At 28.9% G+C, this 16465-nt stretch overlaps 2 protein-coding genes across 2 annotated transcripts; one reads left to right on the forward strand and one right to left on the reverse strand.

The window, feature by feature from the left end:
* Positions 1–2150: 2150 nt before the first annotated feature.
* Positions 2151–4756, reverse strand: LOC119634886 (cysteine and histidine-rich protein 1 homolog). The gene is made up of 2 exons (XM_038029301.1): positions 3373–4756; positions 2151–3269 (listed from the first exon to the last, which is right to left on the reverse strand). The coding sequence occupies exon 2, from the start codon at positions 3255–3257 to the stop codon at positions 2151–2153; it is 1107 nt and encodes a 368-aa protein (XP_037885229.1). The 5' UTR covers positions 3258–3269; positions 3373–4756.
* Positions 4757–15564: 10808 nt separating this feature from the next.
* On the forward strand, positions 15565–16380 carry LOC119634487 (neuferricin homolog). The gene has a single exon (XM_038028701.1). The coding sequence runs from the start codon at positions 15565–15567 to the stop codon at positions 16378–16380; it is 816 nt and encodes a 271-aa protein (XP_037884629.1).
* Positions 16381–16465: the final 85 nt, after the last annotated feature.

The raw sequence follows: 16465 nt of genomic DNA on the forward strand, positions 1-16465 counted from the left end.
ACACGCATTCCTAGATAATAAATATTTTTATGTAATACAATTAAATTAAATTTCCATTGGTTTTTGTGTGGATTTTTTTTTTTTTCTTGATCGACATATTATTCTAATTAAATTAATTCATCTTTTCGGCTATTAATGTTATAACATAATATAACGTAAAAAGAATTCACTCTCTTTTTAAAGTTCTTGTACTCAAAAATTATAATTAATAGGCATACATTGAACGAAAAAAAAGCAAAAAAAAAAAAAAAAAAATTAAGAAGCATTTTATATGGTGTTGTAAGGCACTCTATACTTTTCTGTTTTGTTTCTCTTTTTCTTTTTTTTTAGAAAACGAATTTTTAAAACAGAAAAAGCAAAGGAAAATAATATATATGAAAAGCATAGTAAACGGGAAAAAAATATTTTAATAAAATAAAACTTAAAATGCAAAAACGGAAGAAAATTGAACAAAAAAAAACTTTTTAAAAAGCAATTAAAGCGCTTTGGCGTAAGACGAAATTCTTTGTTCTTTTTTTATCTTAAATTTTTCTCAAATAAAATATAAAATCTCAATATTAAATTAAATGAAAAAAATTAATTTTAATTAATTAAAAGCAAAAAAAAAAAAAAACGAAAAGAAAACATTTTATAAAAATTTTAAAAATTAATAAAAGAGAAAAGTTGATTTTTCATATTCGCATATTTTCTTAAAAAGAATTTTAAAACTTCATTAAGACCAATCAATCAATCAACAATCGATTCATAATAAAATTTTGTAAAATTTAAGAAAAAATGTATTTTAAATTAATATTAAAAAAAAACAATATGAAAGTAAAACACAATATTCATATAAGTTATAATATACTTATATATATAATATAAAAAAAATGAAATTAATAATAATAATAATAACAATAATAACGAGAACAACAACAACAACAACAATATGGAACCAAAATCAAACGCTTCCCACTTATAAACGATAATACTAAAAACCAAAAAAAAAAAAAAAAATATTTTAAACCAGCAAAAATTATATATAAAATTTTAAAAGCACACTACTTAACATTCATGCATACATTTACACAGGTACACATACACACATATATACATTTTATATATATCTTTAGCTGAAAACTATAGTTTTACAGTTTTCTTTACACATTCACAACCAATTCATTGTTTATGAACGTGCGCTATGTAATTATCATTACAAAGAAGTTTCACTGACAAAACGAATACACTCTCGGCTTTCACATTCTGATAGCGTCTCGCCAATTTAAAATAGAGTGATGATGAGATTAATTTCATGATAATCCGAAAGGAGAGACTCATAACATTTATTATATGAACGATGGTTATCAAGCTCTTCCTTTCCAGCTGACGACAATGCGTTAAAGTTTGCATATATTTCCTCAAGGATATCATCTTTCTTTAAAATACCATGTACTCGAAGAAAGCCCCAGCGATTCTAAATACTTGAATTAAGAAAGAAACGCCTTAACTCAAACCAAGTGAATAAAGGAAAGAGAATTAAGTCAAAGGAATTATTTCTCTGGGTTATGTTAAAAGTCCTAACCTTGTTTATAATCTAGCAAATTTTCCTTACTTTTCCTTTAATAAACTCAATAAATGTGGGTTTATTTTTAAAGCAGTGTAAAAAGTAGCGAAGGGGCTTGTTCCTTATTCCAAAATGAAGGCTCACTCTAAAAGTAAACCTTAAAACTCTTTTATTCTTATAACCGAGAAGAAAGGCTAAGAAGTGCACACCTTCAGACATCTAGAAAAGGGCAATAAGGAGTTAATAATAAATACTTTGACTACCTCTACAAGCGATCCCCATAATGCTTGCAATCATTACAACTTAGAAAATCAAGAAACTTGTAAAAGTTGAATGACAAATTTAGAAGCAAATGCTAGTGGAAGCTAATGGAAATTTCGGTTCTTCATAGTTTTACTGGTTTTTCAGTAAACACATTCACATTAGACGATTTCATTTTATTTATTTTCTTTTTTTTTTTTAAAAATATACGACTTTATTTGATTTTTCATATTTAATTTTAAAAAAGTCTTGTTTAAATATATATATATATATTGACAAGGATTATTAAAAAACATATATATATAAAGGCTTTTTGCAAAGTTAAAAAGAAAATAATTTTTAATTATTAGTCCAACAAGGACAACATAATACGAAATTTAGTGCCTCTTTTTGCAAGGAACTGAATGCAATCATTGCAGTCCGTTAAAGGTAGAGCGCAATAATCGCTTTCAAGACTAGTCGGTGTAAATTCATGTTTATATAATTGCGTAGATATCTTAATATCTGAGCGAGATCCTTTCAAGGCAACGAATTGCACCTTTAAAGTTGTTCTAGGCTCAGTTTTCAAGACTAATTGATATGAAAAAGATATTACGTTGGCTGATTCGGTAACGCCTTGATTGTTAAGTCTGGCTCTTATTATCCATAGTTCATTAAAAGCATGAAAATTTGTCGTTGTATAAAATAGCTGATGATTATTGCAATAACACATTAATTGCAAGTCGACACAAAGTATCCTCTCACTGTTCAATGAAAACATTAAACTCTGGAATATGTTTTCGATTTCATCATGTTTTGCTTCATCATTAGCGTCTATTGTTTCTAAGGTAGCGGCGATTTCTTGTGGAGTTTTACTTAAAAACTCACAGTCGCTTTCATGGCCGGACGCTTCCTTACGTACACCAATCCATTCACAACCTATGCGAGAATATTTGCAACATATCGGACTATCTTGACAGTCGTGACGTTCATGATGATCTAACGAACAATGAGGAAATTTCTCGTTGCAAAATCGGCAGTTACTCGGTAATTCGGATATTGCAAGTTCGGCTGCAATATTTCGCACTGGTATAGATATGTCTTTTTGACAAATGGGGCATTTCGGAGTTGCATCGCATAATTGTGCATCGGTCAAAAGATGCGCAAGACATGATGCGCATATTAAATGGCCCGTCTGGCACAGATACAAAGTCGTTCTACGTAATGCCAAGCAAATCTTACAACGCAATATATCCCGCAAATTGTTCTCAAATGCCTCGCTGTCCCTAACACCTGCTAAACACGCGGTCACGCTTGACTGCATTCTTGGCACTCTATCGCCAATTCCAGTCGCAATAGTTTCTAGTGAGCTGGTTATCGACTCCTCAACGGACTCTTGCTGTTCTTCTTGTTGTCGAACAATACTCAAGGAATCTTCGCTAAGTTCAGAACTCTCGATGTTCGACGATGACATTGCAACCCTTTTCTATTCATTCGTTTTCACACACACATATATATATATGTAAAAGAAAATTGCAAAGTCATTTAAAAAAATCATGTAAAGTATTTCTTCTTCTTTTCACTTTTACCCAAGTTCTTAAGTTCTTATAACCCAACAACAATAAATCGAACAGCCAAGATATGTAAAGGAACAAACTTCTCAATTACGAAAAACCACAGAAATGGACTTAAAAAACTTTTCAAACTCTTGATTGACTTTTAAATTATTTTGACAGAATACTCTATGAATGCGCGAGCGTTCAAAAATTTCAATTTTTTCACTGAGAAAAATCCAATAATCGAGAAGAGATGTAAAATTTCTGTTTGACGGGTTGATTTATAATAGTAGTATGAGTAAAATTAATTCAACATAGAAAATTTTGAATAAAAGCAAAATTCAAGGTCGAGAACTATGTCACGAAATTCGGCACAACTGAATACTTGCGCGTTAATTACGTAGCTGAAAGTTGACTTTCGTGATTAGATCCCTGACTTTACTTCCTATAACATACGATAAAAGTTGTGTTCTATCTATATTTTTATCAGACAAAGGTCCTATAGCCATAATGGGACATTAATTGTTCGTTATAGGAATAATTATGATTTTATAGCAGAATTCTTATTAATGATTATTGCTTTTAACCAATAAATTAAACTAAACTAAGCTAAATTAAGTTATTATTAATATATTGGGATTGTTCAATTTTTATTGAGAAAACTGGACCCGACTTTTCGGCAATTAATTTTCCATCTTATTAGACTCAAATTAAGAATATGTCGTGTCAAAGTGTCTTTAACGTGTAAAATTACTACGGGCACAAAGTCTTCAATCAATTAACTATATCGACCTTTTTAGCGATATAATTGTACAATCGCCAAGCAAAGAGTACGTTGCAATGACACAACTCGACGAAACGGTAAAAATGCTTTCTAAAGAAATAATAATTTTATAAGGAAATCGGACAAGGACGGATGGACAGACCATGACATATATATTCGTCATACACGGTTAACTGATATGACTACATGGAACTATGTTGCAACCATAAATAGACTTGCATTAGCGGTTCGCCTGTTAAGTGAATTTAAATTTAATGAAAAAAAAAAATATAAGTGGTAATCAAAAAGAGATATAGGTAGGTAGAGAGGGATATATGAAGGGAGAGCTGAAGGACTTCTACATGTACGTATATAGATAAACGTTTTAGTTTTTTTTTTCTTGGCATCTTATCGGATTTTCCTTAAGCTTTGCATATTAAAAGCAATTAAAAGTTTATGCTATGTTTTATATAAATGTTTTATAAAAACTAAAAATGTATATTTTTTTTTCTCGCTTAAAATATTTAAAGTTTTTTAAAATTTCAAACATTAAACAGCAATACATACTTAACATAAGAAGGCTTTATTTGTTTTACAAGTATAACTTAACTATAAAGAGAAAAAGCAAAAAAAGATGAAAAACAAAAAAAAAAAAAAAAAACCAAAATTAAAAAAAACCTTTCAATAAAAACCTATTCAAAAATCCAATCCTCATAAGCAAAGACTTAAATATTACCAATCATTCTAAACACATACTGGAGATAGTCGTACACACATACAATCGAAGAGATTTTCAAAAGGATACGAGGTATCCTCTCTCAATCTAAATACAATCATGCACACATACATTCGCATAAAAAGTTAAAAAAAAAAAAATAAAATAATAATAAAAATAAAAATAACAAACACTGCATACATCAACAATATATAAAAAACCCACATACACCTTTTTATACTTTAAAAAAATTCGTTTTTAAAAAAAAAAAAACAACAACAAAAAAAAAAAAAAAAAAAACAAACAAACAAACCAACAAAACAATTTCTATTGTTATTATTATATATTGTTATTAATATAAACCGAATGAGAAAAAGTAAACCATACATGTAAGCCTAGGGAATAGATATATGAAAAAAAAAAAAAAATTTGCTTTAAAATGCATAAATATTAATGAATAAAAAAAACATCTAATCCATCGGCACTTACAAAAGCTATGGTTGATATGGATGGTATACAAATGTAGTATTTTATGTATATCACATAGAGAAGAAGAAGAAGAAGAAGAAATATTGAAAAGAGAATAAACGATTTTAAATGTAGGAAAACAAAACCTTCATAATAAAAATAAGAAATTAAAAAAAATAAATAAATAAAAAGGATAAGAAAAAAAAAGTTAAATTCGCTTTAAAGCGTATCGTAAAAAAGCTCATCCATTACCTGAAGGAAGTATATATTAATAGAGGTATAACGTATTTTGCTGATTTGCCGGAAGAATCAGTTATGTCAACAGATTATCAATTGTATGAACGTTGGTATGTGAATATCGGTCGTAGGGTAAATTGTATTCGGAATCGAAAAACTGAAATAAATAACAAACATCTTACAATAAGTTAATGGCAACTGTACCAAGAGATCCATAAAAAGCTATTTTTACCGTAATTTAACTCTTAAGCAGCCTTGATAAGCCCTTAGGACAAATTTCAAGACCCTGATACCCACGATATATGCGGACAGAGAAAAATTTCTATATATTATGGAAAGTATTCCTAGCTTTATATTTATACCTACATATATGTATCATATTTGATCTAAGCCAGTTAAATGCGAGTTCGTCATGCGTTTTGAAGCATTTGGTCTTTGCAAATACTTATAGGCAAACTAATTTGAAACAGACTACTTTAGCATTTCTTTACCATGCCAAAGTGGCAAGCGGAACCACCTCCTCTCTCCCATGAGCAATAAAACTGATAAAAGTTATGGTCCTTGCACGCACGGACAGACAGGTAGCAGTATCACAGTGGCCGTACCGACTAGCAACAACGTTAAGTGTGAATCAGTTAGAATAAAGATTTAGGTTCCTCTAATTCCTAGGGACCTAGGCAGGCATGCAGGTATCTGCAGCATACTTCAATATTGCTTTGTATAACCTACACCACTTGAGGCGCAGCGTACATTACGCGTGTGCGAACGTATGTAACACCAGAAAGTACTTGAGAAAGACATTTTTTTTAGGTACACCGATCGATCGAGAATCAGTTGCTGAATCGGTCTAAACATATCTGTCCATCGGATGACGGTCCATGTATTTTTGTTGTCAACTTGAAGATCGCAATTTCTAAGATAGTTTCATGAAGTTTAAAATACGAACCTGTTTTGAAAATGGTTTCAATCGAAACACTATTTTGATCACTCTCTATAAAAATTTTCAAAAATTCGCAACAAAAATCTCTAAGTAGTATTCTAAATTCGAATCGGAGGGGGAATTTTTAAAACTCCCCGGACACTGAAGCTTTGTATAATAAAAAGATTTCATTTTCAATAATTCTTGATGAAAATTCGTGCATAATATGAAGTTGACATAAACAATAATTGCAGCGAATTGGACTCGATCTATTTTTAGATCCATTTTTATTAGGTTATTATATTTAGGTCGATTAGGTTTAGGTTATATTTTTAGGCTAATATATTTTAGACGGATCTAATAGGTTTTTTGTTTAGATCCAACCACATAAAGGGCTCGTGATGAAAAAGCAACACATCTATGACGACAAAGTCTAATTTGTATGGAAGCAGGTGGAGATTACAAAAATCTTTGACAAGTAAACTGAGTTTGCTAAATTTGGACAAAATTAGTCGACTTATTGAACATCAATTCAATATGAGATCTTTCACGAAAATTATGCTTTCACTTAAAGATAACGTATAATTTTTAATGTATTATCACGCAAATGAATGAAGTATCGATCGAGGTCGACTCTTAGACATCCTACATCACTATTATCATTGATTCATTTTATGTAAAAGAGCGACTCAATAATTAAGAATAGATGTAAATATATTTCAATTGTTTTATCTTTCCTCTGAGCATGACATTATGGCCCAATGTGCGAACAGCAATCAAAAGTGAAAAGGGATGGGGAATAATAAATGCGATTGGAGAGATAATGTATTGAAATTTTCAATTCTGTTTAGAGATCTTTTTTGAAAAACATCAGATAGTTAGCCTGAGATGGGTAGTAAAGCTTAGCGTCTTACAATCTTAATGAGAAATACATACGTAGTTTATACGCTTTCTTGATGCATCCTTCAAAGTATTTTAATCGCTACAGTGCCACAAAGCTATTAATATATTTCTATCCTAAAATGGTAGGGATGGGTATGATAATGTTAACACACACACACATATATGAACTATAATGAAGAATCAACTAACTAACTAAGTAACTCTGAAGCCAAACTGTTTTAGTTAAATAATTACCTAAAAATGTTTTATAAATTATTGAGAAAATAAAAAGAATAGAAAAGATATTCAAACATTTGATAAAATGCATGAATCTCTCGCAAGTCATATATAGAAGGTAATTATTTAACTAAATTAATCAAAATTCTAATTGTTTTCCCACCTTAAGAAAATAAAAAAAAAATCTATAAAATAAAACAAAAACGAAAAAAATTAAAATACTGCAGTGCCCATTTAAGATAAACATATATATGTATATATATATATATATATATACCTACCTACATATAGCTTCCATATATAAGTAAATATTGAATATAAAAAAAAAAAACAAAAAACAAAAACTAGTAAGTTTATGTAAAAGATCCACTTACTATACTAATTATTTTGTTTTCCAAGAATAATTTTTCACTTTAAAAGAGAAAGCAATAATTTACTTTAATCGATATAAGTCACCCTTCTTTTCCTTGAACGTTGGATATCGGCCGCTAGAAGAAGTCACTAAACATTTTCGTAATCGTTACGAAAGTGTATCAGGGCGTGAACGATTTCCATAATTCCGCTTAAAAATTTATATATGTTTGTCGAAAAGTCATGAGCAGTATCAGAGAGCCGTATTTTTACATTTTTCTCTTCACGTAGCTATTTAATATTTTTCAAATGGGCGTGATCGCTAAATTTAGACGTTTATCAAAACCGTCAGTTACCGTCTCAAGATTCTCTTAACTCTCTTCACTTGCATTTCTTTACCTTAGCTTGGCATCTATGGCATTATGAAGAGTTTAATTCTTATTCGAACTATTTTTATGATAGTAGTTCCGTTATTCTTCGAAACGGACAACTAGAATAATCAAGCTAAAGCACCTTAAAGGGAAATTCCCGTCGTTCAAGTGAATATTCAATGACTACAAACGGATACCTTTATGCATAAAGGAAGATAAAGTTGTGGTATAAATATGATTAAGGAATTGTATGCAGTCTTTTCCCGAATAAGGGCAATATTTTCAACCGATCTTTCTCTCTTGGATAAAGTCTACCTTTAGACTCTAAGATCCTTCCTTGTACTAAACTTGCACCGTACTTTGTAAAGTCTTTGACAAGGACATCTAAGAGCGATAGAGATAGATAGAGATAGATAGATAGATAGATAGATAGAGAGAGAGAGAGAGAGAGAGAGAGAGACAGACAGACAGACTGTACCAAGCTTTTTCCATTGAAGATTGATTTTCAGATGGTCTACGAAAATATTTACGAGAATGTTTTCTCAGTCAATATCTGTTATAGTGTGGGAGTTAATTGGGCGTGTGATACGATATTATTTGCCTATTTTTAGAGCTTATCTCTATCGAATAAGAGCATGTAATGCACAATTCCTATTTCAATAATTATATGTTTATATGGCTGTGAGTATATCATGTGGAAAGGTAAACTTCTGTGTGTACTATCATCCCATATTGGTGGCTGCAACAAGCAACATATCCTGTCTTCCAAGATTCTTATATATTAAAAACATGCAGTAGAGATTTCATTTATTGAAATATTTTAACTTCACAACTTTGTCTATCGATTTCTGAAAAATTGACCTCATATGCGTGAGAATATTAAAGAGCAAAAAATTGCAAAAAAAAAAGAATTTTTTTAACTTTCGGAGAGAATCATGGCACTGTTACTGCGATAAGGATACATAATGCTTGAAGCGGTGTTTAGAAAGTTATAACGCTTTTAATAGAAAACTTATTTTCAAGTTCGCGAATTTTAATTTTCAATTTCATACAAAGGAGAGATAAAAGTTTGTTCACTTATGACAAGCGAAAAATTAATTTTCCGAGAATAAGCCATAAAAGCAATTGTTTTATTGAAAAAAATAATATTTAAAAAGAAAATCAAATTATACATATATATATAAACATTAGTTCAATTAGCCGAGACTTTTTTTATATTTTCTTTTATATTTTTAATTAAATTTATGAATAAATAATTATATCTATATATTATATATGCATATATTATACAAACCACACACGCCCACATGCTTATGAAATATATATATATATATATCAATATATATATTACTGGGTGTATAATATATAAGTATATATAATCAGAAATAAAAAAAAAAATATAGAAAAAGAAAGATGAAAATTTTCGTTTCTCCTAATTGAACAAACTGTTATATATATGTATATATATCTATGTATATATATCGATATACATACATAGACATATGTTATTGTATATATGTATATATATGACATATGTGTATATATATATGTTATATATATATATATATATACATATAAGTATATACGTACATAGACATATGTTTATACATATAAGTATATATATTATTTATATATATGTTTATATATCCATATATATATGTATATATATATATATATTATTCATTTGTTTGTGTCAAAATATCGCGCAAGATTAAGAAAAACGCCAGATATTAGCAATAATGTAAAGAAAAAATTTAAATCTTTTAGAATTATTTCACAAAAAAAAAAATGTTTAAATAAATTTCAAACTGTTTAAAACGTTTTAAGTACTTTAAATTATTTCTCCATTATTTATAAAAAATTGAATCAAAAATTTTTCTGTTCCAAGTTTAAAAACAAAGTTTCCGTTACTTTTAAAAGCAATAACATGAACAAATAAAATCAAAATAGTTTTTTAAAGAAAGTATTCATAGTTATTATTAAAAAAAAAAATTAAAAAAAAAAAAAGTAAATAGTAATAGCAATAATATTAAGAAAAACAATATATTATAATACAATAACTTTAACGGCATACTATGAAAAACATTAATAATATATTAACACAATATATATATATATATATATATAAACGAAGTGTAGTTAGGTATATTAACAAATTATTTAGCAATATAGCAAACAAATTCAAACATAAAACAAATTGAAAGAAAAAAAAAAAAAAATAGAGAAGACGAAAAACAAAAAAAAATGAATTTAATTTTAAAAAAAAAGAAAAATTATTCACATAAAAATAAAAAACAAAAAAAAAAAAAAAAAAAATAGTAAGAAATTCATTTTCACTTTATAGCTGAATCTAATTTGAAAATCCACCCATTACCTTGCTTCAATGTCATTTATTGGAATAACTTTACATTTTTGCTTTTTATTTTTATTTTATTTGTTGATTTCTGTATTAGATCAGCCACTCGAGGAATGCCTCCCTTATCCCCTGCATAGATAGACAGACGAGAAGAGCAAGAGGGAGGGAGGGAGGGATGGAGAGAGAGAGAGAGAGAGAGAGAGAGAGTGGTGTGTTCGACTTGAAAGTGGGGTAATGTGGAGAAACATATACTTCTACATACTTCTACATATCTCTTCAGTTCCAACTTACTCTTATGCCCAGACGATCTTATGTTCTTAAAGGGAGAGCTAAACATGGATCTAAATCATTGCAGGCAATCTCACGCATACCCACAATGACCACCAGTCGCTCTAGAACATACTCTTATCTATACCCGCCTTCAAATTCTTAGGCATAAAGATTTAAACTGTTTGCTTTGTTCTACAAATTAAGTCCTTACAGATAAACTCACGTATACCCGCAAGATCTACTTATTCACTTGACTTAATGTACCTTTGACTTTTGTTGCTAGGAGATTATTATATGGAATTCGAAATTTTTCACATGATATTCAAAAAAAAATTTTGATATATTTGCCCTACTATGACACAGGGTATGTTAAGTTTGTTGGGATGTACGTACCGTCTAAGGATAGATACGTCAAGATAAGATACGCTTTTGATTATAGCGATTGATCATTAAATTTAAAATCATTTTCTGAATCGATTTAATATTTCCGTCCGTCTGTCCGCCTAATGTTTTAGCATAGGCTTAACATACAGATCGCATTTTTTGAGAAATTCACCGGATCATGGCCACTTCCTGTATAACACTTTATTTTGAAAAAGTTGTGCAAAAACGTCTCATGTTTTTCTATATCATGATGAAAAGTAGGTTTATATTAGTAGCCTATCATAAAACTTATTAATATTAAACTTGGACTAAGTGGAACTATTTCTTAGAGACCAGTCCATGTATGGGCCCTCACGAAAAAAACATCTGTACATAGAAAAATGTTAAATATTTCATGAAAATCGATTCATAAGAGCAACTTGGTATAAAAATTAACCGTAGGAAATGTGAATCGCATAAGTCTATGCTTTAAATCCGACTACGTGCAAAGTTTTCATTGAAGGCAAGCTTTTATGCGACAGCAAATTTTAATTTAAGCGAAGCATAACAAAGTTCTTAAAAAGAAATTTAAACTTTCATAATTTGAACTATGCCAGTTTACTCCAATAAATACAAGGACTGTCGTGAATACTTCACTTTTGCATGAAAAGGGATATTAACACGAAAATAAATGAACGAAATGTATTCGGTGAAGGGACGTAGGCTTGAGTTTAAATTAAATTTTTTAATTAATTAACTGAACTTTTATCGAAAATGAGTTCGACTTTGAAAGTTACTGAACTTTCTCCAGGAACAAAAAAAGGAAAGAAAAAGATCTTTGCTTGATATGGAAAATAGTCTGATTAGTTTCGTCCTACACTTAGTGGACAAGATATACCAGATAAGATTTGGAGTGAACGCCGTATCCAGTATCCAGTAGAATTTCCAATCTAAATCCAATTCGCTTTGGGTTCTCCTGCGCAGAGAAGAAGAAGAAGAAGAAGATTATATGAGCAGAGTGTTGAATGTAAAAAGGAAAAAGTGTCATATTAAGCTTTGTTTCTCAATTTTAATTACGTTGTCCTTGAAAAACATTTTTTGAAAAGGTAATGGGTGCAACAGTAAATGCAAACAAGAGAAATAAATAAACATTTTTAAACTTTAAGACAAACAAGTATATATTAAAAAGCAGAAAAATTTTAGTCAAAAAAAAAAAAAACAAAAAAATCAATAAAACAAATATTTATACAAATTTTAATAAAAAAAAAAATCTTATAAGACTTATTATTAATTTATAAATACGTATGAGGAGAAAGAATGAAAATGAAAATCTGTCAAAAAAAAAAAAATAAAAAAAGAAAAACAATGCTAATTGAAGGGAAATCATTTAACCGAAAAAGAGAAAATAACAAAAGGAAAGAAAAAAGATTATTATATATTTATATATGAGCTTATTTAAGAGAAGAAAACCAAAATCAAAATTTATAAAAATAATATTTAATAAAAAAAAATAAATAAATAAATAAATAAATGAAAAAAACAACAACAGCAACAAAAGCAACAACAACAACTATATTTTACATATTTAAAATACTACTCATCCTATATAGTAAACTGAACATAACTGAACATAACATAACAGATAACATTTAAAGCATATTCAGCTTAAAGTGACTTAAAATAACAAACAGTTAATATAGAATTACATTTTATTATTATTATTATTATTATTATTATTATTACGATTATTAAAGGCAAGAATAAAATGCAATATTATTAATAAAAATAAAAAAAAAAATGATATAACTAAAAAAAAATATATATACCTTAATAAAAAAGAAAGCAAAAAAAAAACTAAATTTGAACCCTGAAGACAAAGAAAAAAATTCATTTAATTTCTTTAAGAAATTGTTTTATTATAATAAAGTTAAAAAAAATTTTTCAATTTTAGCAAAATATTTTTAAAAACAACAATAACAATAATAACAAGAACAACTAAAACCACATCTGCAGCAATAATTCCTTATTTCATTACTACAAAAAAAGAAAAAAAAAAAACAAAAAAAAAAAAACAACAAGTTGTTAATTTTAACCGCAAATGAGTGTAAATTTTATTTAACAGAAAAAAAATATTGCTTACGATTTCGTGGTAAATACATATTAAAAATAAAAATGAAAAAAAGGGGAAAAAAATTGTTTATTTAAACACTTATGTATGTATTCGAATATGACAATATATGAGCCTGTATCTCTTATAAGTTCAACAGTTTTTTGGAAAATGTTTGAAAAGAAGAAAGAGAAATAGAAAAAATGAAAACAAAACCGAAAATCATGTAATCAGCAAAAAAGAAATAAATGTAAAAATAAATAAAAGAAACAAACAAAAAAAAAAAAAACAAAAAAAATACATTACACTAATTATTAATAATAACAGAAAAAAAAAATAAATAAATAAATAAAGAAAAATATAAAAAAATGAACAAAAATCTTTTCTCTTGCATTTGTGTTATGCTATCAAAAAAGGTCTCATACTTCAAAGACTATCGGAAGCTTTGCGAAATATTCTCTTGCGACTGTTATGGCTATTACTGCCACTAACTTTTGAGCTTTTCGGTGTAAATTTTTACCTAAGAAAAAAAAAAAAACTATAACCTGCCTATAGCTATGGAAATACAAGTGAATGTTTTTTTTTTTTATGGGATTGGTGAGATTTCAGTGAAGATGAAGAAAAAAAGGCAAATTTTTGTATATAAAAACATTTAACTCAATTAGAGCTAAGCGGAAAAGCTACGTCTATTAGAATTTGGCTGAGTTCATCGGAAATACTGAATGTATGCTAAGTAATAAAAGGTAATGTTGCACACACACACACACACACAAGTATTGTATTCATAGCACAGTGCTTTCCAATGTGTTTTTACAGTGCGTAATTATCACATGTCGTGAGAAGAGCTTGAAGACAAAAATGTTCCCTAAATATCTTTCTGGGCCTTTCTCTCCATTTAGCAAAAGGTGATCGATTAATTTCTTTATCTCTCTCTCTCTTTCTTTCTCTTTGGCTGTGAAGTCTTTATAAGTAAGATATAGTTTTTTACTGCAAGTAACGTAATTCGAGGAGTAAAAAGGCTTGTTCGCCGTACACGTACGGTAAAGTTTCGGTAGAGAAAGCAAAATTTGCGTTTCCATGAACGCCGCTCCTTGTATATTCCGGGCATTTATAGAGTACCTCAGGTCGATTTTCTTTCTCTCTCTCTCTCTCTCTCTCTCTCTCTCTCTTTCTCTCTCTGCCCTTGTAAGGTGCCTAGTTTATACAATAAAAGTATTTCCGTCAGATTTAAAAGCAGCAGCATCGCCAGATATTGCACTTTTAAGCCACTGATCCAAAATTAATTCTTGCAGAAGACTTGATAAATGAATAAATTTTTTCATACTCCAACGAATTGAGTTAACGAAGATTCTCAATCTATTCGCAATTCATACATTTTTCGTAACATTCTACTGAAAGACAAAGCAACGAAACACAATAAACGAAACAATAACAAAGCAATTCAGGTCAATGACTGAGAAAGATTAACATATGAGTTTTCAAAAGTTGGCAATGCCATTGGAAAGTGCAGAAAATAATTAATTGTTTTTTTCATAAAGCTAAGATAAGCACAAAATCACGAACCGATACTACCATACATTTGAAAATAAAAGGTATTCGGCTTTTCGGATGTAGATGGGGTTAAAGTTAATATTCTCTTAAAAAGTTAATATTCCGTTGAAGATTTCGGGAGAAGAATTCTTCAAATCAAAGCGCCACCGGTTTTGGTGATCTGATCCTTTTTGAGTACGTGCAAAGAGAATACGTAATTTTCCAACATTGCATAGAAAACTTAGAGGGCATTATTATAAACGGAGTTTTCGATATAGTGATATTAAAAATAAATCTGCAACAGAATTATACGAAATTCTACAATGTTGCATAGATAAGATAGATATGTCCTGAAAAATGGTTTGCATTAATTTCCATTTATTGTATTAACTTAATTACACATTTGCACATCGTGCAGCTAAATACTTCTGAATTCTGTTAAACGTCTGCTATTCAAATGTCTTTTCTCGATAGCAGTATATTTTATTTTGTTTTTTATCGATATAATGTTATCGAATAATTATCATCTGATATTTGTTTATATGAAATTAGATTTTTACCGATGCATTTTTTGTCGAATTTTATAATATAATTAAAGAAAAAAAAAAAAGGAGAAAATTTTAGATAAATAGTGCCTTAAAATAAAAATTGTAAAAATGACAATAATTCGAAGGCATTTTCTCAAATTACAATTTTGTTTAGTCGTTATGGCGGTCATTCTGGGAATTTATTATCCAAAAATATGCGAGCAAATACGTTCGATTAATTTGGGAAAGAAAAACACAGACAATGGGAATTTGTCAGCTGGAAATAATAGTGACTTACTCCTTACTAAGGAGCAGTTAAATGAGTTTAATGGTGTAGGTGGACAGCCCATATATTTAGGTCTCTTAGGACGAGTGTACGATGTAACTCGGGATGAAAAATATTATGGACCAGGATGCAATTATCATTTTCTTGCTGGACGAGATGCATCCGTTGCGTTCATAACAGCAGACTTTAAAAATTATGTAGAAGATGAAGCGGATAATGTTCTAGCATTAAAATCTCCGGCAATTTTGAGCCTAATTAATTGGGAAAAACATTATAAAAGCGATTACATCTACAAAGGTAAACTAATTGGCAGATTTTACGATGAATCTGGTCATCCCACAAAATATGAAAAGAAATTTAGAGCAATGGCAGAGGAAGCCGAATTCGATAAATATAATAAACAAAAACTAAGAGATAAATATCCAGATTGTAATATTAAATGGTCAATGGAGAAAGGATCTCATGTCTGGTGTTCTGGATCGAGTGGCGGTAAACAGCGCAACTGGATTGGTTATCCACGCAAACTATATGAACTCGATAATGAAAATTTTAGGTGTGCTTGCGTTAAAAAAGAAAATCTAGACACCAAAGAAGTGGTAATAAAACCTTACGACAATTGTGAAAGTAAATCCCAAGAATGTTATTATAATGTAAATTAAATTGATGAGTAAAAGTCATGTTAAATTTTTAGTTCAAACTATCACATATCATAATTATGCAATAGCTGATGCGGCGTGCGAGAGT

The sequence above is a fragment of the Glossina fuscipes genome, unplaced genomic scaffold, assembly GCF_014805625.2.
Source record: "Glossina fuscipes isolate IAEA_lab_2018 unplaced genomic scaffold, Yale_Gfus_2 3, whole genome shotgun sequence".
Lineage (NCBI taxonomy): Eukaryota > Metazoa > Arthropoda > Insecta > Diptera > Glossinidae > Glossina > Glossina fuscipes.